Genomic DNA, 27,642 nt, shown 5'->3' with positions numbered 1-27,642 from the left:
TAAGTACGGACGAACTGGCTTACTGGGTATTTACTTTAGATTTCAAAATGCCTCTTTCTGTTCCAGTAAAACCACCTTCGAGGTCTTTTCTCGAAGCTGCTGAGTCTTCAAAGCTCCTAGACTGGGAGTTGGACTCGATAAAGACCGAAAGAGAAGAAAATGTTGCTCGTAGCTTATTCCATTACCGCAACTTGAAATCAGAGTTGAAAAACCAGTGTGAAATTTCTAGAAACCTTCAGGAAGATATGGACGAAAGCAGTAGTTACGAGGCAGCAACTGTCTGGGTTATGGGGTCATGGGAAGCACTAGAGTCTCTCGAGGGAAAGAGAGAAGAATCTAAGGAGTATATGAAACGAATAGCTCAATTGTCAAGGGAGATTTTGACTCTTAAAATTCAGATTTTGTGCGCAAAGGTTGTTCATGTTGGCGCTGTCATCAAACAGTTACAGGTAACTCTAAAGTTCTGGCATATTAAATAGAAAAGTTACTTTATGAAAATATTCCTCGAATAAAATACCCCTTGCATTCTAAAGCCGAAATCATCCAAAATCTGATAGATTGATTCACTCATTCATTCACTCACTGTTTAACATTCATTCATTTATTCATTCACTATTCATTCACTAAGGGTGGCATGGGTGCCGTATGCTGCGTCATCTTTCACCACAATGATTCCAGTGGTTAGGGTCACTGGTTTGAGCCCTGATCTATTTCATTCATTAATTCATTTATTTCTGAAGGAATTGGAGGCATCAGCTGGACCCAAGTCTACCACACCTCCAGAACTACTTTTCCATAAGTTTGAGGAATGGGTTCAATCAAATGAACAGATTTACAACTTGCAGTCTAGTATACTAAATTTAGAAGCCCAAAAAGTCAGGCAAGAAATTGATCTGTTGTCAATTAATAATTTGTGTGGGGGAAGGGTGGGGGCTTTTACTCTTGGCAGTGACCCTGTTTTCTTGCATGAGCATTAGTGTCCCACCCTCCCTACTGCCCCAATAGATTTTGAGTTCCAAATTACCGCTGTGTTTCTTGATTACAGACTCATTTGCTCAGGCTAAGCCTCGATTTTGTGAAGAATATTCACGTTTTCCAGTCAAGGTCCTGACCATCAAGTGTTCATATTGTTGAACTTGTGCATTCTTTACTTTACTGTTGGTATTTGCTAGTAATTAGACACTGATTCAAGGCTTACCATCCACCTCGTTCATTAATCGTAAGATATACACATAAAAGCACTCTAATTGACATATCGTTGAATTGTTAGGCTTCACAAAAGCATTCGAACAGAACATGCAAGACAACTTTCTGTGTCATCCATAGCAACAAAGGGTTCTTTTGCATCTGCCCTAGAGGACCATCCTGGCAAAAACACTGAATCAGGATTAATGCTTCAGTTTGCTGATGAACCCATGGTATCCCATATTCCTTCAAAACAAGAAGCAATGCTTGACAAACTACTGGTGGTCAGCTCTCAGAATAAGAGCTTTGAGTCGTTCAAGTTAAAAGCCTACATACGAGAGTGCTGGGAAGTCAAGCATGTTGATGATGATTTCCCAACTGGAGTTCATCAGGATCGGTATCAGGAGTTCATTGGTGGGATGTGTCAGTACATTGTTGATAAACCAACTTATAGCTTCTTGTCATATGATGCTGTCTTTGTAAGTTACTAAAATCAAGCAAATCACAGGATTATGTATTAATCAAACGAAACGAGAAAATAAATCATTTGCATTTCAATTGGCTGCAGCACCTTTCCCATTTTGACATCTCCCCTCACCCCTCCCCTCTTTGCAGCAATAGTTTGATTTCCAGATATGATGACTCATATCAAAAGTTTCTAAGGTGGGTATGTGAGGGAGGCAATATAAGTCAAGAATGTAAAAAAAACCGAAAAACAAAACAAAACGAGAAAATAAATCATTTGCATTGTAATTGGCTGCAGCACCTTTCCCATTTTGACATCTCCCCTCACCCCTCCCCTCTTTGCAGCAATAGTTTGATTTCCAGATATGATGACTCATATCAAAAGTTTCTAAGGTGGGTATGTGAGGGAGGCAATATAAGTCAAGAATGTAAAAAAAACCGAAAAACAAAACAAAACGAGAAAATAAATCATTTGCATTGTAATTGGCTGCAGCACCTTTCCCATTTTGACATCTCCCCTCACCCCTCCCCTCTTTGCAGCAATAGTTTGATTTCCAGATATGATGACTAATCAAAAGTTTCTAAGGCAGACATGCAAGGGAGGCAATATGAGTCAAGAATGTATAAAAAAATCATTTCACCTAAAATTGTCTCATTCTCATGCCTGTCTGCAATACTTTTGACAACTTTCATAATTCTATTATCATATATGAATCATAATATATTACTAACTTAGTAAAACAAATTTTTTGTAGGCAAAATTAGAGCATCACCTAATGCCTGAAATCTACAGCCGGGTTCAAGAGCATGTCAGCCGACCAGAAGATGATGCTAAATTAGCACGGTTTGGCAAAAACCTTGCGTTCTTAAGCCAGTCACAGTTTGGCATCAAACCTGAGTGCCAAGATATCAGTTTGTCACCTTACTACGCAGCCATTTCTGCTCTCAAGGCTTCTTCAATGTGCTTAATCCCAACCAGAAAGATTTTCCAGATAGTTAGAGCTGCAAAACTTGTGTTTGAAAATTTGAATGAGATAGCAGCACAAGATAATCGAAGTCCCCCTGGAGCAGGTGAGGTTAGAACTCTTGAGTGGGTCGACACTCCAGCCAAGAGGTAGAGTCTGTCTTGGGTGGGGCACCCTAGAGGGGCTATTCTTTATCCCCAAACCGATTGATCCTCTTGCATCCATCTTGCTACCATCCATAAAACCCCATTATGAATACTCAGTTATAAGCCCCCCCCCCCCCCCCCCCCATTTATAAATCCATCTCTGGTATTTCACATCTATGACATTGATGACACCTCATAAGATATTGAATTGAACATATATGAGAGAGAGAGAGAGAGAGAGAAACAAACAGACAAACAAATAATAATAACCATATTCTCTAATGAGAATAAGGCCAGGGCTTTTTGAGGATGGACCATAAGATAATTAAGAGGGGGTTGTGTAAATCCCCCAAAAAATATTGAGCAAACACTTCACCTACGAACAAAAAATATCAGGCAACCTCTTAAATTTTTTTGTAGGGCTTGTTACAAACAAAATTCAACATAAATTTCTGCAATCCCCCCCGCCATTATCCCCCCATTATGTAATAGTCCATCCCTTACCAGGATTTCACGGCAGGCTTCAAAATATTGATAACTGTTTGTTAATTCATTTGTTGCAGATGAGTTCATGGATGTTTGGGTGTACGTAGTTCTCAAGGCAAACATCCCAAAACTTGCCTCAACTGTTGCCTACCTCAAGAAATACTGCAATCCAAATCTGGCATTCACTGAAGCTGGGTACTACCTTTCTAGTGTAGAGTTTGCTTGTCAGTACATTCTTAGGCTAAATGAACATGAGTTTCCTGTCCATCAGGGCAAGAAGATTGACAAAATAGTAGTATGTGAACAAAGAAGATATCGACAGCTCGCATCAGAGGGGGCTTCAGTGTTTGAGGCGGTTTCCGAGAATGAATGGTTGAAAGGGTATCAGATGTTTGCTGTGAAAGAATGGCAGTTGGATCCATTGAGGTAGGTATAACATTGTCAATCTACTCTGACAGCTTCACCTTGCAAAGCCACAACAGTTTGAAAACCCTCAAATTTTATCAATATCCTGAAACAACCTCTGGGCTAATTAAGTCAGGGCACAGCTACATTAACTCACAGATTGAATTAGAATTTGTGTGAGGTCTTGTAATTTTATAATTAAGGGAGGAAAACTGGAGTACCCAGAGAATATAAACTATCAAGTCAAAGGTGGAGACCTAAAAACAATATGCAAGTGTGATAGCTAGTAATGAAACAAACCCCCGAGACCTCAGAGGTAAGAGGGAAGTACAATATAATACTGCTACACCACTCTCGATCCCCAAAGTGGAAACACATCACAAGAGATTATTGCTGATTAAAGTGTTGTTATTCCAGGTACTTCAGCACTGTCCTGGTACCAACTGATGATCAATCAGCCAAAGTAAAAGTGTCAGTCGTCAGAGTAAATAAAGAGGTTGTGTCAGCGTCTCAGCTGGAGTATCTCAAGTCCTGCTTTCTGGAGCCCTCAGCAGCACATGGCTTGGCATCAGTCAACACTCATCTTGGTAGCACAGTTATACTCTACTCAAGCAATGCTCAACGAAGTCTGACTCTTATTCCCATCAAAAGTGGTCAATATGATGAGGTAGAGGATAGTTTGAAGTGGTATTGTACACTTGAAAGACTAAGCTGCATCCAGCCGAGGAACCAAACTGTTCGTATGAACCCAGAAAACACTTCTACTGATACAGAATTAGATAAAAGTGGGGACACAAAGAGAAAGGTTCAAACACAGTGCTTGTCGTCAGATCTTACACTTTTGCATCTTCATAGTGAACATTCTGAACATGAAGGGCTCTTCGATAATTCTATAGGAATTACGGACAGCTTGGAAAAGAAAGAGCCAATGGATATCATAAGTACTGATTTTGTGTTGGATGCTGCTCAACACAAGAATGTGTTAGTCCAGAGTGTATATTATAATGATGAAGAGAAAAAGACTGCTAGCAATTTAATGACTGTTCTCCTCAACTATCTCTACATTCTTGGATATCTTAGCCACTTAATCGACATACCAGAGCCCTACTTTAATAATGTAATTGTTCTAGCAGTCAGGCACTTTCAGCTTGATTATAACTCTTATTCACCTGACGACACCCTCCCTACTAGTGGCCATCTCACACCTGCAACGCTGAAGGCCTTGACGGAACTTCTAAAAACAACCATAGAGAAGCTCAACAGACTAGGATTTCACTTTGAGGGAGAACTTCATTTGAGCCGTGAGAAGGAATGGATTGCATTTTCCAAGTTTGTTAGTCACTGTCAAGATTCCATGGTGATCAATATCCACATGAAAGGGGCGCTTGATAGACAAACAAGAGAGGAGATTGACAGATTGGTGGCTGATCTTCGATGTCATTTGACTTAGTGGTTTGTTTTCAATGTACAATTTTATTTACCAGTAATTATTTGACATCAAACATTTAAGTAGTGATTGCTTAGTCTCCTGATCACAAGCCAGGGATGAAGGCTTATGGCTAAAGCACTCATCACATAATCAAATTGGAAATTAGGAATTGATTTTTGTGGAGTGAAAACTGGAGAAAAAGTCCGACTCAACGCACAGGAGAGAAACAACAAACAACTCTACTCACATGATACAGAGCCTGGCTGGTGCTTCGCTGCATAAGATCACAAATCATGCCCTTGGAATTGCTTCATCATTGAAGAACTACTTTATCATTGCTCATCTACACCAACACACACTTACTGGCACTGAAATGTAACATTGAATATTTCTCCCTGAAAATGGAATACAGTCTGAAAGCTTGGAATTAAAAATAAAAAAGAGGTTGAAGCAGGTTTTTCAAATCAAGATTCGTTTGTACTCCTCTCTTCTCATTATCACCAAGCACTGAAATTTGACTGAGAAAAAGGACTAAAATAGGGAAAAAATTACACCCAAATACATAAATTTTGAGCAGAATTTTGTTAGGATTTACTCCATGTAAGATAAAAACACCATATGCTGCATATATATGTGAACTTTTATCTTTGTTTCTTGAAAATAACAAATGTTTATATATAATTATATATATATATGTGTATGTATAATTATTATAGAGCTACATACTTTAAAACAACCCCCAATGTACGCATGTTCGATCTTACAGCCTTTCTGCTTTTTTTTAGTGGAAAAGACTAAATATGGAAAAATTTAGTGATTTTACTTGGCCCTTGAAAAAAAAAAAGTAACTGTTGGTATAGTAACATAGTAGGAAACTCTAATTCCGTTGTTTTCTATTGTTTTACTTTGACTTTTAGTCACTAATAATACAACTTTGTTTAAGGGGCAAATAAAATCACTATTTAGTTAAGAAAACCTGTCAGTTGAAAATAATTTTTTGTATGGCAAAGTAAGTATGAACATAACACTAGAAGTGATTTCTTAATAGACAATATGCACTAAAAAAGTTTGCTTCACTGTTTAAATACTGTTAGTCAGTATAATGGACTGCTTCGATGATACAGCCGCCATCTTGCTGGGGGTCGGGGGACAAAGATGACTGAACATTATTATAGAGTTTTGCATGTTTGTCTTTCTTTTATGGCTAAAGGTGATCCATGTGCCATCTTAATTCTTCTTTTGTCGTATTCTCTTGTGGTGAGCTGTTAATATCAATCAAGGTCATTAATGTAACAGCTTTATTTGCCCCCTGGATGCCCAATAATGCCTTGCGATCCAAGATGGCTGCCATATCATTAAAGAAGTCAATTTATTACCAGTCATTGAAACACACACCAAATAAATACTTGGAAATTATTGTTGGTGTGCATTCCTGTGACTCGTTGTTAGCCGTCACGTTTGTTGACTTGAACAAAAGATTTGGTCTTTGTTCCTTTTGTCATATCAACAAATATTGAGGCCATGTCTTTTTATTTTGATAATAAGGAATGCAAGCCACTTATAATATGTATCTGCCATCTAATGAAGCAGAATACTCATCAGAATCTTTAATGCATATTGCCCAAGAATTTCAAACTTCACTGAAATCATTAGCTAGAAAACTGAGGAAAGAAATGTAAAATAGCAAGGTTATAGCATTCTCAGTGACTAACGTTTGCCATTTGCCAAAAACAAATGTATTAAAATTGAAAAATAATGGTGCCTCTTATAGTTTTTAAACAAATAAGTTAAGAACTCTGTCAAAATGAATAGCTAAATTATTGGTTACCTGAATCAGATTGGGTTTGAATTTGGTTTTTCAACCCATTTGACTCTGAAAAAGTGACCAATTTTATAAAGTTCTTAATTTACCAGTTTCATAATAAGTGACCCAGACAACAAACTTTAATAATATGAGACATCGACATCAGAGTTTTGGCTGCAGCTGTCAATCAAAATTTCAATGGTTAGAGTTGTTTTTTTTTCAGTGTGTAAAATAGAAATGCTGTTTCTAGGTTGTTCTCTGTGTCACTGAAAATTGCTGTAAAGATTATGATTTGTTCTAAGAATTTCTGAGAAAATATAAAGTTAGATTAAAAGCTACAGACCCTTTGCAAAGATCCAAGTCTGGAGGTCAAAGCAAAAGAATATTCCAAAATGTGTTAAGCTTATTAACACATTAATAAATCATTAGATATTTTTGTTGTGGACAATGTGAACAACTTCCAGCTAAAAATTTAACTTTATACAAGTAACTTACATTAATATTACAGTTAAAGTTAATCTACATTCTGATGGTGTAATATTTACTTCAGCGATATCATCTATGCATCATTGACTTCTGCTTTCAGCATCATCACATCTAGTTAATATCACTTTCTTTGCAGTTTGTCAGGGAACTATTTGTTCTTCTTGTTTCTTTTGTCTTAATCTTGAGTACATGATTTCAACTTGTTTATGTGCATGTCAAGAACAGAGACAGTTCATGATGCCATAGAAGTTCAAGTCATTAAGTAAACCTCTTCATTTTCATGTCTGAGCATTTTTAAGTACACAAAGTCACTGTGATTTTTTTATCCCTGCCTTTTTTTCAGGAACCTTTTTACTAACAATGAAATAACTTAGAACCACAGCCAGTCGTAGAATAAAATATATCTCAGCAGAGAACTTGTCAGCATAGAATGGAACACTCATTCAGTTGAGCTATTTTCTGATTTTGGTTTCTTTGTGTCAGCTGGCCAGATTCTTGTTCGAGGGCTTCCCCTCATGGGACTACTGTTGCATTCCCTGTCTTCACGTAACCCATTGGCTGATGCATCAAACTGGACATTCTCAAGGCTACAATAATAGAGTATGAAAACTTTTGATCAATCTTTGTGCTTGATTTGCAAGTACTTCTGCCGTTTGCAAGCAACATTAAATCGTGGTATGCATTGATACATCAAGATACATTACACCACGTTAATTGATTGGTAATACATGTTAGTATATATATGAAGGTGCATGGGAACTGTGCTCTAAGGATTGGTTTGATTGACAGTAGCCTACTGACGATAAACCTGCCTCAACTTTTGCCTCAATCAGCATGTATCAATGAAGGCACTTGTAATCTAAAAATTCAAAAATAATTTTTTTATCTCCTTAGCAAAGGCAGTAATCCAATATTTGGCTTAAGGAAGAAAAGTTAATGTTCTGCATTTCATTTGCCTCTAAATAACGTTTTCTCAACTAGGTCTAAAAGACCTGTTTCAAAAGATCTCAATATCAAGTGACTAACTTTCTTTAAGAAATATTTACGAAAAGTTCCACCATAAATTGTTGCTTGCAAACGGCAGTAATGTCAAAAGTAATAACATAAAATAACACAAGAGGCAAGAGAGAGAATATTAGTCATTAGTAAATATCAATGTGATCACATGACTAGAGACGTTAGGTGCAAATGACAAGTTGAAATTTGTTGACAAAACAACAAAGGCATTATCTGCATGTAGCTTTCATTCAATGACAAAGACTACAGTTAGGTTAAGTCGATTTAGTTTGATCAATTAAACTTGATATTTTAATCACATTTTGGGGTTATGATATATAAACAGCTATTTTCCAAACTTTTATGGTTATAATTTGTATTCTTTTAGATACAAAAAAAGAAAATTATGTCATAGATAAGTTAAAAGGAGGTTTAATTTTTCATTTTCCAAGTCTTAGTAAAGTAATCCTAGATTCCATAAATATTAGGGTTTTTAATATACAATCAAGTGATCACATGTTTTGGTTAGTGAAGGTTATAACAACTGGACAATAGTTCGCATGCAAGGTCACATTCATGCTTTAGTTGGTTATAAAGTTAGGGATTACAAAATGCTTCTTCACATACATTTATTTGGAAGTGGTTGGTGTATATGTACTTACTCGCACGGCCATACTTTACTCACAGATCTGTCAGCCTGATTACAAGAACAGAAAATAGTCTCAATTTGTCTTTAAGTTTGTCAATCCTAGTTATAAACTAGGCTACAAATGACAACACATTTACTTGCACACAAAAAACAATGCAAAACTTTAAAACATTATGCACTCCACTTGCTCAAGTATAAATCATAAATTAGGTAGCTTTTAACAAATAGTATTACCATAAAAATTAACTCTATAGATTTAAGTAACTAAGTCAACTTTATATTCATCCGGAGTGTTTAGATAAGTTTTAAGTGAGTAAAATTCAAGAGTCTTACTCCACCAACAAAACCCTTGGTAAAACATCTGAGTGGTTTTTTTTTCTGGCTGACCAAGAGTGAATTAAAAATTAATTTTACTTTTTAACTTCTGCAACATGCATCAAAGCTGACAGGGAGTTGAAGGTCATCAGCTGGTTTAAAATCCAGGAAACATTAGAACTCAGTGAAAATCACCAGTGGAAACAACACAGGAATAAAACTCAAAGTTATGTTGTGAAGTATTTCACATTTCAGAACTTCTACTTTAGAAATTAGAACAACAGAAATGACTGCTACATGCAGGAATGCCCTTGAAAAAAAAACAGTTCTACATTGGCTACAAAACCTTAGAGTTGAACATTTTTTGATGATATTTGTGCTTTGAACTGAGTGAAAGAAAGTGCTCTGAAAAATTAGGGTTACTACTAAGATATTGAGGCAAAATGTTTAGCTGAAGTTGTGTCACAGGAATATTGTTATCTGTTTAAATTGTTGAACACATTAAATTTAATACAAAGTATTTTTTTATCAAAACTAAAAGGTTACAAAAGATGCTTATATTTAATATCAAAAACATAGTTCGAATTCTTAGAGAGTGCATGTCAACTGAAGCAGATAGTGTAAAGAAATCTCTATATTAATAATGTTAACACAGCTTTGAAGCCTTGTTAGCCAGATGTCAAATATTTCAAGAAAATGTAGTATATTTTTGTGATAGAAATTTTCACGTTACTTATATTGCACAGTTGTCTGAACAAGAAATTTTACAGATTTTAAAACATGATGTACAACTTGTAGCACTAGTGTAAGAAGGGGGGGAAATTCCCCCTCCCACCCCCTCAAAAAAGTTTGCTTCTGGCACCTAAATTTATTTAATTTATGCAGGATTCCTGTAGATTTGGTGGGCAAATGATACACTGCCCTCTCTAATTGAGACCTCTCTATGACCTCTGACTTTGTCTTTTTAAAAATGCTGCAGGCTTTAACGACACAGCAGATTCATGAAGGACTGTGAAAATGTTTATGAAGACCAGGAATCGTATCCTTGACAACAACCTTGACTGTATGATCAGCATTCTGATTGGTTGATTGATTACTGATTTCTTCAATGTGATTGGTTAACCCAAGGCAACAATGCTTTACAGTCATATGTCTACTCCAATATGGATATGACCAATAATACTAGTCCTGATAGATTTTAAAGAACTCATGTTGTTAGATGTTAATATGAACAAGATTAACGATGCTGCTGCCAGGAACTAAATGAACTTAATGACAAGTACAGGATTTTTTTTTTCAAAAAAATTTTAAAGCAGACAAAATAACAATTTTTAAAGAAAATGGCATTATCATCCATACTAGGTAGCTGAACTCTTTGGAAATAAAAGCAACAAAAAAAAAAGATTCAAAGCTCATATTTTGCAACACCTTATAATACCTAAGTGAAATAATCCCAACTAGATGATAGTGAAAGCATAGTATTTACCGTGTAATGAGTCTCTCATCCTCATCACCAAATTCCCCTCCCATAAGTGATGGCTCCCCAACAACCATAACATCTTGACTTGCCAGAGTAAAGTTGGCTGCAGTAGGAGATTTTTTCTTCGATGTGCTGTTTCCAGATGATGTTGGTGTAGATGCGTTGGGTGTGGACGAAGATTTTCGTTTTCTTCTTGTTCTGGTAGGACGACTTGTTTCTGAATGGGTAAAAATAAATTACTTTAAAATACAGACAAGCAGGAAAAAAGTTCTTCTTTCAGAGGGTCCAACTGCAGTAGTCTCACAACATGTCTGCTTTCCATTTCTGTGACCCCTGTTCCAAATCAACAGGTGGTTTCCAACAGGTCTGTGAAGAAAACTCCACATATATGTATACCAGTTATACCAGTCATATTTACCTTTGGTGGGTGTACCTGGTGTAGTAGCTGTGGGTGGCCACATCATCTCTGCTTGATATTCTATAGAAAATAAATTCCATTAGTTCCGAGTGTTGTGTAACCTCTATGCAGTATTGCAAACATGCTTCATGGCTAAATAAATGAAGCTGGAAAAGCTGATTCTAGGTCCCTGTTTATATGGGAGGAGAAGGATCCTAGAACTAGAAACTTCCTTGCAATATTTAACAATTATTCGCCAAAGGCGAAGTGAATATATTCACTGAGGCTGAGGCAAATAATTGTTTTAGTATAAATACACAGGTGATTCTTTCAAAGAAAAAAAGAAAAGAAAAAAAAAGAAAAAAAAAGAAATAAAAGAAGATAAGATATTTTTTCCAGTAACAGCAACAAAGCGGCTGGCCGACATTGTGGATTATTGCTGGAGGTGATTATTGTGTTATAGTGCGAGTTTCTTGACCAATCAGCGTGCGAGATTTTAAATAATCACCTGTGTATTTTTACTAAATAAATATAATATATTTTGACTATATATTGAGCACAAACCTGAACCAAAAAAAAGAGAGAAAAAAAATAAAGAAAAAAGAAAAAAGAAAAGAAAAACAAACCTGGTGGTGCACACATTCTTTGCCATCTTTGAAAGAGTGTTGATTTAAGGCAGTCTAAAGAGAAATGAAAAATCTTAAGTAGTCACTATGAATGATTGAATGAAAGAGAGAAAGATTAGTTTATAGTCTCTGAAATAATGATTAGAAACATTATGCCAAATATCTAACACTACAAACCAGCAGACTATACACATTAATTATTAAGTAATGCTTTTATACTTGTACTGGTCTTGATTACCTTTTGAATTTGTATTTGAATAAACATAAAAAGAAAGGAAGAAACAAAAAAGAATTGAAAGACATGGTGAAGGATAGAAAGATAGATGGACTCAAGGAAAGAAAAAAAAGGAATAGAAAGAAAGAGATGAATGAAAGGAAAAGACAAAATAGAAGTAATGGATGAATTATGCGTGGGCCTTCGTACAGTACATTTAACCCGGATACATTTTGTTGCAAAGCTAGCTGACCAAATAAGGAATGTAAAAGCTTGTTTGGTAGCAAAAAGTATAGACCCCTTGCATTGATTTCCTAGACGAATCGTTCTGGGGGACAAAACAATAGGCCATCTTTTCTTATGTAAAAAATACATCAATTGCTTTGTCCCCTAGAACATTTCCTCTTGGGACTCAGTGCAAAGGGTCTACACGAATACATTAAATGTGGTCATAATTTGTTTTGCAAGTCGCACTGTAACTCTGAATGCAACAAAGGTCCTACCCTTCCCTCTAGTTTTCATTTTTTTTTTAATACCTCCATACGTATCCTCTAAAATGATTTACCAATACATACTAACTAATATCTAACTCTATTTGCTTACCTCTGGGACTCATGTTGTATGTCTTGTGTCTGGACATGAGCTCTTGCATTGGTTCTAAGATTACGCATAGCTATAAACCAAGAACCCATAAATATTAATAATAATAATAATAGTAATAATAACTATTTGTATAGCGCCTATCCAGAACTGCTCTAGGCGCTAAGGAAAAATATATGAGAAATAGTAATTACAAATTAAATTCTAATTTAAACAAATGAGTTTTAAGAGATGACTTGAAGGACGAAAGGGGGTATTCCTAAACCGCGAAATAGAGAAAAAGTGAAATAGCGGAAGGAACATATATATAGAATGAACAGTATAAATAAGGAATACATTTCGTTTCGATTTCAGGCAAAATTGTTATTTCATGTAGATGTTTACGGTGTTTACGGGAGAAGAATTGGATTTGTGGACATGCTGTCCAAAACCTATCTAAAACACTAAAAATATTACCACAATTCTTACCCGTAAGTAGTTTAGAGTAAAGTTTGTCATTCCATTTCTTGTTACATTCTTGGCAACCTGCTCTATCATCCCAGGTTCTTGCATTACTACTAAGTTACGAGGGACCATTTCTCGGTGTTGTTGTACCGTGAAATGCCAGTTACGTATTCTCATAATATCATCGAAAGTAAACTCTAAAATTAATCTTCCTTCTGTACAAACCTAAAAAAATAAATTTGTGAATCCAAAATCATTCCTACATATAACAGCAATTCAAGAAAAAAAGTTAGATAACCCTTCAAGAACATAGTTTTAACACACTAAATTTATTGGAGTAAGCACGGCTCAATAAGTATGATGATCAGTATGCTGTGCAGTACTACCTGCTAAGTGTGAGGTCCACAGTTCAATCCCCCCATAATCTCACACATTAGTTTTAACTTCTTTGTAATCCCTGTTAGCCTTATGTATCCATTGAAGAAAAACCTGGATATCCTGAAACCATCTCTAGGCAGATCAAGGTCAGGGCATGGCTAAATCATAGATCAAATCGGAATCTAGCTTGTTAGATTTTGTAAGGGAAGAAAACCAGAGAAAATCCCTTGAATCAAAGAAGATGACTAATATACTCTGCTCACATTTGATGTCCATTCCAGAAACAGAATCCAATATCCCAGTGGTGATAAACTAATGTACTACTGCTACCACCTTTAATCGTTGAAAGTCCCTATTTACTCGTTTAAGTGCCGCCCCCGATTAAATGCCACCCTCAAATAAGCGCCCCACCAAAAACCAAAATTATTAATAAGCGCCGTTCTTGAATAAGTGCCACTTTTATCCTTACATAATTTTTTTAAACGGTTGTATTCACTTTGTATTAAACCATTGGTTACACAAATAATAATGATAAAAAGGCCAATTATGCACCGTGAAAAGATGAAAAAACTGACATTTCGGATGCTAGTTCTTCGTCAGAGTAAAAGAAAAAGAGGTTACACATTATGTATATTATGGTAAACACATTTTTTGAAATAAGCACCAAATAAACGCCGCCCTCAAATTAACACCACATATGAAACCCAAAAAAATTAATAACTTAAACGAGTAAATTTGGTACCTACATTGAAGCTCGAGGAACTACATTGACTTCTAACAAATTTTTTTGTAGCTAAACCTCACTCGCTGCTGATTAAACAACACAATTTTTTACAACATACCTTAGTATAAAACGGCTTTATATGACTGGTCACCATTGTAGTATTCTCACAGTCTAATGTTATTGTAGTATTATGATATGATTCTTTAGGTTGTAAAAGATGGTAATACAATTCTGTAACACCGCCCTCGAATATGCTTCTGAAATAACGTGGAATTAATGTTCTTCCAATAGCTGTTGATTAAATGATAAAACTGGAATTTAAATACTTTCTGAACAACCAATAAAACTTCTACATTTTTTTTTCAGTATTCAGTAATTAATGGGAAAGAAAGTGGATTTACTAAATTCAGGAACTGGGAATGGAATGGGAAATAGAATGGGAATAGAAGTTTCTGAAACCCCTCTAGGAAGATTAACACAGGTTTGGGGAAATCATCACCAGGAATAAAGGCAAAATATTTTATTCTTAAGACAATGCATTCAGGGTTTTTATTAAGTTTAAAAAAATAATAAAAGATTAAGAACTAACCAAAACATCCTGGTAGAGTTTTCATTTAGCCCCCCCCCCCCCCCCCTCCCCCCACTTTTTCCCTTTTCTCATACTAGTCTCTTATATTTTCCAATTTTAGCACCCCTTCTAGCTTCTTAGGGTTGTCTGTGGTCCTTGATTTCTGACCTTGGCATTGTGGAGGAAGAGATGGTCATTTTTTTTATTTTTATGCCTGTCACATTTGTTATTACTTACTGTATCTTTTAGGTCCATCTTCTTGACAAAAGTTAAGTGTTAAAGTCGCATCTTCTTCAAAAAATTCTGTTACAAAGCTATCCCACCATAAGTTATCACTTTCCTAATAACAAAACAAAATAAAAATTAATGTAGGAAATCCTAAATGTATTTATGTTCAAGGCAACATTCAACAAGATTTGAAGAGGAGTGCAAAATCTTGGTACACCACATTCAACAAACCACACGAAAGATTAATTTTTGTCCAATCAAAACAATAAAATTGTGTATACGAAAAACACAACAGTTTCACAGTAGCAGTTTTTTTAGTTAACAAATCTTCTGAGAGCAAGATCTATATCTCCTTTGAGTAAGTTTATTTATTTGGTCACCTCACTCAAAGTGAAAAGTGTAAGCTGTAGAGACTTTAAATTTACAATCTGAGTCATGAAGAAAAACATTAGAGAGAAAAATGAAGAGGTAAAACAAGAGGGAAGTAACCAAAGCTACTATGCATCAATGTTGTTTACATGAGAATAAATATACTGAAATCAGAGTGTTAAAGTCATTTATATAAGAACAGTTTTAACTGAGTTAGTTATAAAATCAGATCTTGACGTAAATGTACCCCACGAAATATGCAAATCTAAGTTGAACTTCTTGATTCTTTGATAAGGAATTTAACTTCCTAACCTAAAAACAAGACATCAACATGTGCTACAAAACTAATTCAACAAACATAAAATATGCCAAAACCATGACAAAGACTTCTATAATATATACCCAAGGTATAGATAGCAATTAATGAGGGAAATATTTGAATAAAATAAAACTTCTTGGCTTGAAGATATCTTTTACACAATATTTGTACATGCATGAATATGACCTCTAGGATTAACTCATGAAATGTATGTATATAAATTTATAATTTTTACATTCAACTGCTGTTTGAAAATATTGTCACTTTTTATTGATAACCCCTGAATTCTATGATAATATTTCATTTACAGGTTTTAAAACATTACAAAAGTAACCTAAATAATTTGCTCAATAAACTGAAAATCCCTTGTCTATTTATATGTTAAATGTTAAGTTTTAGGGTAAATATAAAATTGGAAGAGAATTTAAATAAATGATTGTGGTAATGCATAATAAAGTTAGCACTGCAATTTGTCTTTTTATTCTGCTTATTTTACTGGAAAATAGACACCACCATGGTGTAGGTAACTACTTCAAAGCATCATCTCAGATTCTTATCATGATCTACTCTACCTTTGACCCTCTAAGTTCAAAACATATATCATAGTTACATTCTTTTGGGTACGATCTGTCTTATTTTGAAATGTGTGTTTTGGTTTGGCTTGCAAGATGTCAAATCGAGAGGGGAAATCTTTAGTCCTTTTGAATTCTTTGAATGCTTTATAAGGACTTAAGGGCTAGACGTGTGACAATGTCCATGCCTAATAATAATAAGTACAGTTTAAATGGTAAAATACATACATTAAAATGCTAGGTTTCATAACACAAAATTTGTTGTAAAATTATTACTATAAACTGAAAATTACTATCATTTGGGGTGATAAATTCGAAGAAACTAAAACAATCTATTCAAGCCTGGAAGTATTTTGGTTAATAGTATAATAAACATGGTTTTCCTTCAACAAAGTGAATCAAATAATGCTGAATGAAAACCTGGATGAAAGGATGAAGGTTTGGTAGGAACTGAAGCTAGAACTACTTCCCATTTAGAGGCAATAGAGTGGGAGAGACTTTTCAAAGCCTAGCAAAACAGCTGTCTATCTTTTTTTCTAAGGAAAGCAGTCATTAGTATTCAAATAAAAGAAGCCAAACGCTAAGAGTCTTTTAAAGCATGCAGATGGTCGATTGTTGCTTCATACATAGATAAATAGCCATCACAGCTTCCTTACTTTTAATACTGTCTGAAAAAAGTCAAATGAACACTTAAAAATAATGTCCAAATACACTGCTAGATTCATGCCCCTTGATTACCACAATCACAAGTGGCTTTTTTGACAGTGGAATTGTCCAATGATAGTGAAAATAGACACCGAAACACACACACATCCACATACACCTTAGGAAGTAGAGGAGGACAAAGCTTAAACAAGAAAGGTAATTTGTTCTTCCAACTATGAAATTACTGCTAGATGGAACATTTAGGATGCTTGTTTGGTCTGGTTTAGTAATGTGCTTCAACGCTGTCAAAAAGGATTTAGAAAGTCAACAGTACGAGAAAATGGGAGGAGAAACGAAAGGGACAAATCGAAGGACAAAATAGTAGTTTGTAGTGCACCTGCCAAGATTGTATTCTCTTGTTTCTCGTAATTCATATTTTTACATCAGTAAAACTACAAACCCCAGACACCCACCACACTGACTATTACTATGACTGTCTTTCTCCACACAGCAATCAATAGGAGATTCCATTTACGAGGAATTTTTTTGTGAGAAGAAATTGCATCGAACAACAGGTGCACTACACAAAGGTGCTCTTCTTCGACCGCGACAGGTTCGAACTGTGAGCTTTGAAAATCATGCTTCCAGACTCACAGTGGAAGAAAAAGATATATATTTAGAGTAAGAGCTTCACATTGTTCAAAACAGAGTCGTTCTACTTTCTAGTTTAGATACGTAAAGCCGAAAAATGTAGGACTACGAACGGTGAATGAATATTTGCATGCTCTACTCGATCGGTCATTCTATCATCGAGCGAAAGTCCCCCATATGCCTTTAAACATAAACAATATCACAAGATGAGGTGCGATGGGAATGCGGTCACAGCCACAAAGATCTCAACCAGCCAAGCAAAAGGGCTACCTACCTCTGTCCTCTGCTGTAAGCGTCTATTTAGCTCGTATATCCGAATATCGGGGTGTGTATAGTAAGGCGTATGGCGCCTGAAACAAACAAGAACAACATTTGTAAACGTTTGAAAACTGACAAATTGGTGCGTTTGAACATTTCTCGAACGCTTGATCAAGCATTCGGATTAATTTCGAGGGCCTATATTAGGCTAGAGCTTAGGTTTGGACAAAATTGAAGGAAACTATGGGGTATAAGGTGCGTTCAGTCATTAAAGAGTGAAAGAAAGAAGAGAATCTTACAAGGTATCCATAATATATTACCCCGTCGAATAATTCGGGCTAGGAAGAGGTATGCTAGGCATTCTCCAAGATCGTGCGTCTGCCGTTTTGGAGTCCACAATGCCAGATCCTGGAAGCTTTAAAACTTCCCAGGAATACTCTTCGTTCTTGTAATTGTAGTCTTTAAAGCGGTTCGGGCTCAACCAAAGGTCTTTCTTGAATCTGAATAAAGCGAACGGTGGAAAGACAACAAAAGATCTAATTAGAATGACAAAGAGCTCCAGTAACCCCACGCATACTGAATTGCGCATTCGAAGCAGCACTCGTCCCCTGCCAAATATTCCGGCCACAAATAGTCAAGGTACAATTGCTCCGAACCTGAATTTGGGATCCCCGAAAAAAGCTCTCTCTCGTTGCCAGTTTTTGTAGTATGACATTTCGCGGAGACCAGGACAAGACGCGTGCAAGACGATCAAAATTTATGACTGAATTTTTGCCGAGGTCGTTCAACAAATCTTCAGGGCATTTCCACAGACTTGGGAATAGGTAGACAAACCGTCAAATACTAGGCTTTAGAGGAGCATAGCTTTCATAGTAGCTGAAAAATGGTCGTTCAAAGAACCCACGAGGCCATTAAACTCCCAGAAAACAATGCAAACATAGACCTTTCGATCGCAGTAAACTCGGATTTCGACATTAGCTATCAACAAGTAGACTGTCGTTAACCAATCGCTAGGCGTCATTTGAAAGGCTATCGCTCTCAATACTCAGCAGATCTCACCTTTGAGTGGCACCATTCAATTTCGCCTAATCAAAGGGATAGTTTTTCTCCATTTTGGTGTAAAATTCAGCTCCCTAGACCGTGTAGTTGTTGTTAAAATCAAGCGCCCAAAACCCAAGAGTCCAACTCATAGCCCACCCGCGTCGTGACCGACCAGTGTTTGTTGTTTGCTCGATTCTTATTGGCCCAGACTGAACCAATAGGAGGTAAGCGGGAAAATAAATATTCCGGATGAATCTTAGCGAGGGGTAACGAAAAATTGAATAAATCACCTACTCTTTGTTCGAAAAGAAAAAGAAAAAATAAAGAAAAAATAAATATAGCCTTTATAGCGATTTCCTTGTTTGATTTTATTTAAATTGTTTTGGCTTTTTTTGGTAATTTTCCAAGTTTATTCTTTTAGTACAGATAAAGAGGAATTTCATGAATTCCAAGAACGAATAAACTTGGGCGGATTTGGACGTAAAATGACTGTCGTGTTTGACCTTCCATCCCCTCTTTCAAAAAAAAACAATTTTTGCGTTTTCTCATACCGAGGTAGAATTTTTCTGCTTTATCGACCGAAAGAAGCGCGGTAGAAAAGATTCACTTCCTTGAGCGCTGTTTACGGAATCGTCGTGACGGAATTATACACGATTTTTTCGTCAGAGTCAGTGTGTTTAATATGAAACAGTGATAAAAATCAAGGCTTAAATATTTCTGAAATATTTCTCTAATGAGATTTGTCTTTTGCCTTCTCTTTTCCTTTTTTAAAGCAAGGAAAAGCGATAGAAAATGACTTTAAGTTTTTAAATCTTAACAAATAAAGTGCTAAGATCAACTCGTTCTGGCCTCGAAAACAACGGGAGATCCCCATTTTTATAGAATAAAAAGCGTATAGCATAAATCCTCTTGAAATTCCAACTAAAATTCACTATTTCTTAAAAATTGAATGCTAAGATTCACTGAATTCAGTTAAGAGTTGTTTTTGGCAACCATAGTTTATACAAAAGTCTTCCTGAATCCAAGCTTGAACGGAACTAACATGCTGCATATTTCAATTGTTGTTTTCCCTTCCTTTTATTCGCTTTTTCTTTTATTCGAATTTTAACAACATAAACTCGCTGACAATCATCTCAACTGAACCATAGCCTAGCTACTATGACTGAACTAAGCCATCACACATTTTTTATGCGAGTAGAATTTTCTCCGACAACTCCTATTTTGCCTCTAAAAGCATTGTCATCTATCGCGAAGATCATGATCAGATCTTATTATAAGTTAAAATTTGAATTTTTGTACGATTTCCCCTTATAATACTAGATTCCAAGCTTCATAAATACAGATACTCCCCTTTATGAAAAACGTAAAGACCATAAATGCATTATATTATTTTTCCTTTTGTTTGGTTTTTTTTTCTTTCCATAATTACTATCTGCGTCAGCAGTGACGCGTTTCTTCAGTCCTACTTCACTTCTTCGAGAAGACATACACTTCTGTAAGATCGTACGCAGTCAGCCCAAAACTCTGACCTTCGGGATCCAAAAACTTGCCTCCCGATAGCTGTGTGTCTGGAATAGACTGTTGGAACTTTATTTCGACCTAAAAAGGTTTAAAAAACGAAAATCTTTACTATTATAGATAGCATTTGCTTTGGAAAAGTGAGAGTACAATTTTTTGGGGGGGGAAAACCTTGAAAAATAAACGATTTTTATGTTAACTTTTGAAGCAAATAACACTAAAAAAAGATAGCGTAAGCTTATTAAAGAATAAAGGCTTGAAGTTCTCCATGGTTGCCATGACAACGACGACCAAACACTCTTTTTTTCTCGTGGTTAATCGTCTTTATATTACCAGCATTATCATCATCCAAAACTCATCTAGATCAACCAAATCATCCACGTCCACGATAATTAACGTCAAAAACGAATCATTTAAAAATAATAGATATCCACTTTCTAAAAATCATCATTTTTACTCCGCTGGTAGTCCTGGAGAAAATAAAGAATTTCATGGCTCTGAGGACGATGGCCTTTCCCAAAACATTAACTAATACCACCAGCAAAGCACAAAACAAATCATTAAAAGTCAAACAAATAAAACAAGCTTCGTACAAAACACAGCAAACCACAAACCAAGGTCAAACACCACCACAACCAGAAACGGAGGCCATGATGAACGACCATCTTGGAACGACACGAGAAATGTTAAAACTACAGCAAACAAACCACTCCTACTTAACCACAAAACACCACCATATCTTTCCACAACGCTTAATACGAACGAAAATACTTTAATGCTGGATTACAGGTTTTTTTTGAAATGATCTCTTTTCGTGAGACAACCAGTCGTCAGTCAGACTTATCAGGAACACCCTAGCTGCATGTCTTCCGGTACAACACCTTCTTTGTTGATTCGATTTTTTTTTTTTTTTTTTCGTAGTTTTAATCACTGAAGACGTAAGAGTGTCCCATGGCGATTATATCAATGCACGAAGCTCACCAACGTCGAGGAAAATGTATTTCATTGCTAACTGACAGGTTGAAAGGAGACGTCTTCAAGACATACTAGAAATCTCCATTGAATATTTGACTCACCTTGGGACTGTCACCGCCTGTGAATTGCCAAACACGTACAAAGGTGTCTTCTGATACGGACAGCACCTGTGTGAGACAAGAATTAAGAGAGGGTTATTATTGAATCAAATCGAATAAAAAATGAGGTGTTCGTTTTCCTCTATTTAAATTTTATCCAGCATGCGCTACGGTTGCTTAGTAACAAGAGTGTGTTTAAGTCTGGCTTATTATATCAGGCTTCGTCGCAATTGCTTTTTTTGCTTTCTTGAATTGGATAAGATGTTAGTCAGTTGATCATTAGACAAAATCCGCTCTAACGTGTACGTGCAGTAAGTCAGTACAATCATTATTCACAGTAGTTTCAAAGAAAGACTTTTCAAGGTCTTTCGTTGGAACATATTAACTATGATAGGAAAACTGCGAGAATCGGTTATTTTTGTTAGCGTTACTCGTGTCTCGCAATGATAACTGCTGCAGACAACAAGATCGCACTACTATCTCACGCATCTTGCAACCAAAACACAGCGCGCAATCACATTCCATTGACATGTGTCATTGAAAACTTTGTGTTTTTCCATAGTTTTTCCTCCCATAACTATGTTTTTTTTCCGACAATGTCTTGATTGACGGCCACCAAATCACTTTTTTGCCGCGAGAGAAAATCGTACGATTTCGCGCGTGATCAAGAAGCGTCGTAAAAGTTTATAGGCTACGAAAGTAGTACACTTCCACAAGCACAGGACATCACGCAACAACATCACACACCAAGTCATATGTATGCGCACCGTCTAGGTGATTTCGTATGACAGAAAAAAGGGTACGATTCATGACCGTGACAGCAGTGACCTTGCAAACTGAATTCATTTCCGTACCGTAGCCGTGTCGTGTGTGAGTATTTTTTGCAATGTCCTCAACACAACAAACCGCCGCACAACGACATCATCAATGTAGAATTCTGAACGTCATTTTGAGATTTAAATTGCATTTCATTTAGGATTTATAGCTTTCTACAACGTATAATCCCAGGGTTTTCATTAAGGGTTGAAGATCGGAGAATGCTCTGATAGCTGAACAAAATTTTCCGGCTTATACAACCATGATCTTCTCCTCTGATTTCAAAACCAGCCAGGACTCTCTGGCGAGTTCATGAACTTCTTTATTTCAAAACGTATTATATAAACCCTGAATCCCATGTATTCAATGGATTTATGCGAAGCTAACATGGAAATACAAAAGAAATGTCGAGAAAAAGTCGAATTCAATCGAGAAAAAGTCTGATTTTATGTATAATTTTTCATGTTCGCCTCGCATCCAAGATCATTTTTAGAGGGGTCTATAAAGACATAAAGCCGGGTCAATACTACAAGTAACCTACCAATCCGCTCTCCTCAGCAACGTCTATTGCATTAATCCATTGAGCATGTGCACAAATTTCGACTATAATCTTGCCAGAAGCTAAATTGAATATTCTTAGATGTCCAGTGCCATAACCTCCTATTATATATTCTTTATATATTGCAAGTGATGAACAAGGAAAGCTGCAAGGAAAAGGTTAAATATGAAATCAAATAATTTATGAGGATTTTGAAAAGAAAATTAGCTGGGTGGAAAGCAAATCTTGGCACAACTGCTCTCTTTAAGTTCAGGGTCATGTGACACCCTATTGGTTATCCAACCTCTAAAAGCTCCTTTGAGATACCTTCCAGAATCAGAATCTCATCCCACAACATTCCCTTGAGTATCATTCCTTTCTTCACTGGTAAGTAAAGGAAATTAACTGATGAAATAAGACATTGAGAAATATTTTGCCAGAAACGCTTAGAAGCAGGCAAAAACTTGGGAAGTTACAGAGATATCAGATATGCTGGAATCACTATTATTTTAGAGGAAAAACGGAATTTAATATTTCTTGATCCTTAGTTATAAAAACACTTTTGAATCCATCTTATCTACAATCGAGAAATTCCTTGCCAAGTAGTGTAGGAAGCATTTTCCTTCCAGTATCAGATCCAGGGGTGGTTCCATGGGTTCCATGGAACCCCCCTTTTGTGAGATCTCCTGAAGCCGAAGCCAATCATGTTCTTTATGCTCATGACAATGAAATTGGAACCCCCCTTTGTGAAACAAATCTTACCAGCTTTTTCTAGGTGGTGGCCATTTTGGAACCCCCTTTTCAAAATCCTGGATCTGCCACTGTCTTCACTAATAAAGGCCCTTCTGAACTACTCCAAGGGTTTTACATTTTGTTCCAACTTATATTTATCAGCTTTAATTTATCAAACAATAAAGGTCTTGATTGAAAAAGCCAAACATTTTAGCATCTAGGAGTTATGGAGGTGGAACAAACAAGAAAACAGTTCCAAAACTGCAGGTTTGATTCCTGGACTCTGCATCATATGTGAGTCGAGATCCTTGTTTATTCTCTCTCTTGTTTTGAGGACTTTTCTCTAAGATCTCTGGCTTTTCCCCATCTGCATAAATCAACTTATAAATTCCAATTTTGATCTTAGGGGATATTTTTGATTGGGCCAAAAAAGATGAAGCCAACCCAACTCACCCAAAACCATCTATTTTTGAGAGCTGTGTGAAGTGTCCACCTGCCTGCCAGACAATCATGTGACCTGTTTCATCTGCTGACACCATTTTAGTATCCTTGGCAACAAGGTCGCAAACAGATACAACATGACTGCCAAGGGTTTCTTGGAGCTTGACACCAGTTCCACGAGATGGAACATCGAAAACCATGATCCCACCATCTGAGCAACCTTAAATAAAAATAATGGTATTTGATTAAAATTTTTATCATTTCAGCATCCTTATCTTGTCTTGGTCTCCTATGCAGCCACTATGAGTGTCGTTACTGATGCTGCATGACAACACTAATAGTGGCTGCATAGAAAAATAAACTTGTCTTAGCAAATTTTGTTTTCAGAAAATTTAAGCTCATTTCCTTCAGAGGGGGATATATGACAGACTCTCATACCATTCTTAAGTACCATTATGATAAAATATGTCATCATCAGATCTTACCCACCCCTTGCAAAATCAGACCATCTTGAACAGTCTGGAGGGTAGGGATATTCTTTAAAACTACAGGTACGTAGCAGACATTTTTTGGATCCCTTAGCACAGGAAATGAATGAGATCTGCTTAAAGGATTTATACTGACATAAGCATGTGTTATGTGTTGATATAATGATTTACTCACCAACGCAAACATATTTGTCTCCTACTGCACATATCCCTCTTGAAAACTGAGAGTATGCTGTTAAGAAAGAAATATTGATTTATCACCAAACAAGTCAAAAAGAAACATTTCCTTTATCATGTCAGAGGGAGCATTTATTTTTTAGGAGTGGGGGGGGGGGGTGGGGGACCCAGAGGAATCCATGGGAGGACCATTAACTTTCTACTCAGTCAAAATGGGGGACATCAAATATTTCATACTACTGTACATAAAGGGGAGGGACAAGAATTCAAAAAATTTCAAGGGGAGGGTCACTTTCTTATGCAGTCAGAAGAAAGGGGGAGTCTAAAGATTTAACATTGCTGCTTATTGGTATTCCTCTGGCCCAGCCCCTGCTAAAAAAAGAATGCTCCCTGAGTACCTCTATGCCTTGTTATGGCTAAAGGGCTAAAATATTGAAACAAAATCATAAAGCAGAAGACTCAAAATAGAGCAACAATGAAGGGTCACTTATGAGACCCTGTTAAGGTACTAGCTACAGCTTTGTATGGACAAGTTCAAATTCTGGTTAAACATTGTTCGATCACCGGCCATTATTTTAAGCCCTGTCTACAGTCATGCAAACCAACCTTCGGTGGTTTCACAAGGAGGAAGAGATTGCCAGAAGATCATAATTGTACCATCAGGGTCAAACATCTGGAAATACAAATAACAAGTACAAAGCTACATAAGAATCAAGGCTTAGTGGTAGGGCATTCTATTTTTGACTCTGGGGTCTCAGTTTTGATTGAAAATTTTAGAGCCAAGTAAATCCAAAGTGGTCATGATTAAATTACCTGGACACCTTTGATAGATGCAATAACAAGAACAGTTCTTTCTGGTAACACACACCATTTTGCCTGGAAAAAAAATTCAGCAAACATGAAATTCATGCCATAAAGTCCTTGTTAGGTCCCTGACAAATGACACACTAACATACAACCTTACATTCCTTGGGTCAAATGTTGCATGGGACCATTTGTCATGGTCTGCCAACAATGATGGGATATGATTTTTGATGTTGGTTAAATGTTTGGTCAAGTTTTTATTTTGGACAAACATTTTTCTCAACATCATGCCAACATTTCATTTATTATTCTAAAAATGTTGGGCTCATTTGACATGATGCACTAACATACAGTCAACATTTGCCAACTCTATACATGCTAATTTAAACTTTTTCTGCCTGTTTCCAACCTCTCAGGGTTAAATTAAAATAAATAAATCACTTTTTATTTAAGTGTCTAGTCATTCTAGCGCTTTCGCACTAATTGGGGACACTTTTCACTCACACGCACTACCACTACATATAATATTCTATGCACACAACGCTCAACTCACATGTTGATTTTTATAGAGATAGGAAACCGGAGAACCCAGAGAAAACCCTCGTAGCATAGGAGAGAACAACACATCAAACAAACTCAATTCACATGTGGCGACCGCAGGGCTCGAACCAGCGACCCGACCTGTTGGACTCACAGCGGTGAAAGACGACGCGTTAGCCGCTTGGGCTTATGATCAGTGGGCTTATAACTAGAATTTTAGAGTAGTTCCAGAAAAATATCTCTGTCTCATTTTTAATGCTTATCCTAACCACAAAAAATTGACTCTTTAAGGATGAGACTCAAAATAAATTATTTATGGACTGAAAATCCTAAAGGTTTGTAGTTTTGTATAATTCTTTGAGGATACCAGGTTCACTAAAATGCATGTCTTAAAGATTTGCGCCAATATTTTTAGTCTGAAAGGTTTCTAATACATTGATTCTTAAGACACTATAAATGTCTGTCTAATTCAACTTAGGCAAAGTTATTTAGTTTAAGTTAGAGTAAACACTGAATTAATTGAAATCATAAATTAAAGAATGACATTTTAAATCGTGAGATAAGCTAAGTCTAAGAAAACTGATGAAAATTAGAAAAAAATTATTAAAATATTTCGGAATTTTTTAAACTTGAAGAATAAAAATTCAGAGTGGAATTATTTTTGTAGGATAATAAAAGCGGAAGTCAAGTGGTTAACTGTGCTATATATTAATTTTGTGCACACGTTCTGGTGATAGAGATCAGACCTTTTGTTTTGAAAGCAATAGTTAGATTTTCAAGTATTTATCAGGTCAAAACCGTTTTATGACATCCAAAATAACTCAAAATGAAGTGGAAACATTAAAGGAATCGTGAAACAAAGCATTTTTTTCTGACACCTTGATACGGTCGCCATGGCATCATGTACACTACATAAAGCTGCTCGTCTCTAAAATTAAACTTAGGCCTCCGATTGCTGGGAAGATAGAGGTCAGTGATGCATGAGACACATACCTGTTGAACTGCAGAGCTGCTATGAGCTCCTTCGCCTTTACAAGCGACTTGTTTCAAGTTAGAAAAACCTCCTTTGCCCACATTAGAGAGACAAACAAGTGCTTTGTGCACAACAGCATACGTTATACTTTCCTTCTCTTTTGACCTTAAAATAGCCAAATTATTGGACAATAACGATGCACTGGATTTTAGATACACTGGTGCGTCCTTGACGTACATTGTACGATTTGAAAAGAGCTTAATAAAGTAGAATTAAACCAATTTTTGTCGACTGTTTATTCAATAAAAGTCGATAGAACCAAAGCTGCAGGTGAGGAATCATGATACCAGGCCACCGCGGACAACAGTCCCAAAAACCCTTTCGCGCATCTCCATCGATATTTAGATTTTGCGCGCTATATTTTCACAGACTTTTTAACTTTTTTCCTACGAAAACTCATATTTTTGATATCCTAAAGTCCTTTATATCCCCAGAATAATATCGTAGGGTCAAACGGGACTCATTAAAGAAATTTGTCGCTTTCGTATAGTCAAACTTATTCAACCATGTTATATTTTAAATGTCAATAATTGAATCTCGAACATAGTTTCATAGAATTTAACTTTTACCACATTTTAGTCGAAAGAATTAAACGCTATTAAAGCCATGGATTGTGCAACAAAATTGATATCTTTTT

The 27,642-nt window shown here is 36.1% G+C and overlaps 3 protein-coding genes and 1 long non-coding RNA gene across 8 annotated transcripts; 2 read left to right on the top strand and 2 right to left on the bottom strand.

Annotated features, from left to right (window-relative positions):
- Nucleotides 1-35: 35 nt before the first annotated feature.
- LOC116303436 (uncharacterized) lies at nucleotides 36-6,837 on the top strand. 2 transcript variants are annotated; one of them, XM_031712965.2, is made up of 6 exons: nucleotides 36-449; nucleotides 741-880; nucleotides 1,271-1,664; nucleotides 2,406-2,721; nucleotides 3,325-3,673; nucleotides 4,070-6,837. In XM_031712965.2, exons 1-6 carry the CDS (start codon nucleotides 48-50, stop codon nucleotides 5,100-5,102), a joined length of 2,634 nt encoding a protein of 877 aa, XP_031568825.1. In that variant the 5' UTR covers nucleotides 36-47; the 3' UTR covers nucleotides 5,103-6,837. The 2 variants fall into 2 exon arrangements, with proteins under 2 accessions (XP_031568825.1, XP_031568826.1); XM_031712966.2 differs by lacking the exon at nucleotides 741-880 and having other exon boundaries at nucleotides 289-449.
- LOC116303437 (LIM domain-binding protein 2) lies at nucleotides 5,710-19,087 on the bottom strand. Of its 4 annotated transcripts, XM_031712968.2 has the most exons (12): nucleotides 18,461-18,805; nucleotides 18,125-18,304; nucleotides 17,821-17,896; nucleotides 15,000-15,102; nucleotides 14,313-14,485; nucleotides 13,117-13,317; nucleotides 12,652-12,721; nucleotides 11,835-11,888; nucleotides 11,230-11,289; nucleotides 10,818-11,028; nucleotides 9,030-9,064; nucleotides 7,818-7,958 (listed from the first exon to the last, which is right to left on the bottom strand). In XM_031712968.2, the coding sequence occupies exons 1-11, from the start codon at nucleotides 18,517-18,519 to the stop codon at nucleotides 9,049-9,051; spliced, it is 1,203 nt and encodes a 400-aa protein (XP_031568828.1). In that variant the 5' UTR covers nucleotides 18,520-18,805; the 3' UTR covers nucleotides 7,818-7,958; nucleotides 9,030-9,048. The 4 variants fall into 4 exon arrangements, with proteins under 4 accessions (XP_031568830.1, XP_031568829.1, XP_031568827.1 ...); XM_031712970.2 differs by lacking the exons at nucleotides 9,030-9,064; nucleotides 18,461-18,805 and adding an exon at nucleotides 18,864-19,087 and having other exon boundaries at nucleotides 5,710-7,958; nucleotides 18,104-18,304; XM_031712969.2 differs by lacking the exons at nucleotides 9,030-9,064; nucleotides 18,461-18,805 and adding an exon at nucleotides 18,864-19,083 and having other exon boundaries at nucleotides 5,710-7,958.
- On the top strand, nucleotides 17,040-21,592 carry LOC116303440 (uncharacterized). Its single transcript, XR_004197958.2, has 2 exons — nucleotides 17,040-17,111; nucleotides 21,285-21,592. It is a non-coding gene; the product is annotated as an uncharacterized LOC116303440 (long non-coding RNA).
- LOC116303438 (WD repeat-containing protein 54) lies at nucleotides 19,898-27,293 on the bottom strand. The gene is made up of 8 exons (XM_031712971.2): nucleotides 26,966-27,293; nucleotides 25,442-25,504; nucleotides 25,235-25,301; nucleotides 24,627-24,683; nucleotides 23,976-24,183; nucleotides 22,794-22,956; nucleotides 21,440-21,505; nucleotides 19,898-20,444 (listed from the first exon to the last, which is right to left on the bottom strand). The coding sequence occupies exons 1-8, from the start codon at nucleotides 27,182-27,184 to the stop codon at nucleotides 20,313-20,315; spliced, it is 975 nt and encodes a 324-aa protein (XP_031568831.2). The 5' UTR covers nucleotides 27,185-27,293; the 3' UTR covers nucleotides 19,898-20,312.
- Between the last annotated feature and the right edge of the window lie 349 nt (nucleotides 27,294-27,642).

The sequence above is a fragment of the Actinia tenebrosa genome, unplaced genomic scaffold, assembly GCF_029948245.1.
Source record: "Actinia tenebrosa isolate PJP-AT-01 unplaced genomic scaffold, QUT_ActTen_1.0 PGA_scaffold0__85_contigs__length_37466705, whole genome shotgun sequence".
In the NCBI taxonomy this organism is placed as follows: domain Eukaryota; kingdom Metazoa; phylum Cnidaria; class Anthozoa; order Actiniaria; family Actiniidae; genus Actinia; species Actinia tenebrosa.
The sequence above is the reverse complement of the archived record's forward strand: the minus strand, read 5'-3'. Positions and strand labels throughout refer to the sequence as shown.

Coding starts and splice junctions, on each gene's coding strand:
- LOC116303438 (XM_031712971.2), bottom strand. CDS start 27,184: ATGTACGTCAAGGACGCACCAGTGTATCTAAAATCCAGTGCATCGTTA. Junction 25,302..25,441: donor CATCTATCAAAGGTGTCCAG/GTAATTTAATCA, acceptor TTGTATTTCCAG/ATGTTTGACCCTGATGGTAC. Junction 20,445..21,439: donor CAGGCGGTGACAGTCCCAAG/GTGAGTCAAATA, acceptor AAACCTTTTTAG/GTCGAAATAAAGTTCCAACA.
- LOC116303437 (XM_031712967.2), bottom strand. CDS start 18,519: ATGTCATACTACAAAAACTGGCAACGAGAGAGAGCTTTTTTCGGGGAT. Junction 12,722..13,116: donor TTACTCTAAACTACTTACGG/GTAAGAATTGTG, acceptor CTTGGTTTATAG/CTATGCGTAATCTTAGAACC. Junction 11,029..11,229: donor ACCAGGTACACCCACCAAAG/GTAAATATGACT, acceptor TTACCCATTCAG/AAACAAGTCGTCCTACCAGA.
- LOC116303436 (XM_031712965.2), top strand. CDS start 48: ATGCCTCTTTCTGTTCCAGTAAAACCACCTTCGAGGTCTTTTCTCGAA. Junction 881..1,270: donor TTAGAAGCCCAAAAAGTCAG/GCAAGAAATTGA, acceptor TTGAATTGTTAG/GCTTCACAAAAGCATTCGAA. Junction 3,674..4,069: donor TGGCAGTTGGATCCATTGAG/GTAGGTATAACA, acceptor TTGTTATTCCAG/GTACTTCAGCACTGTCCTGG.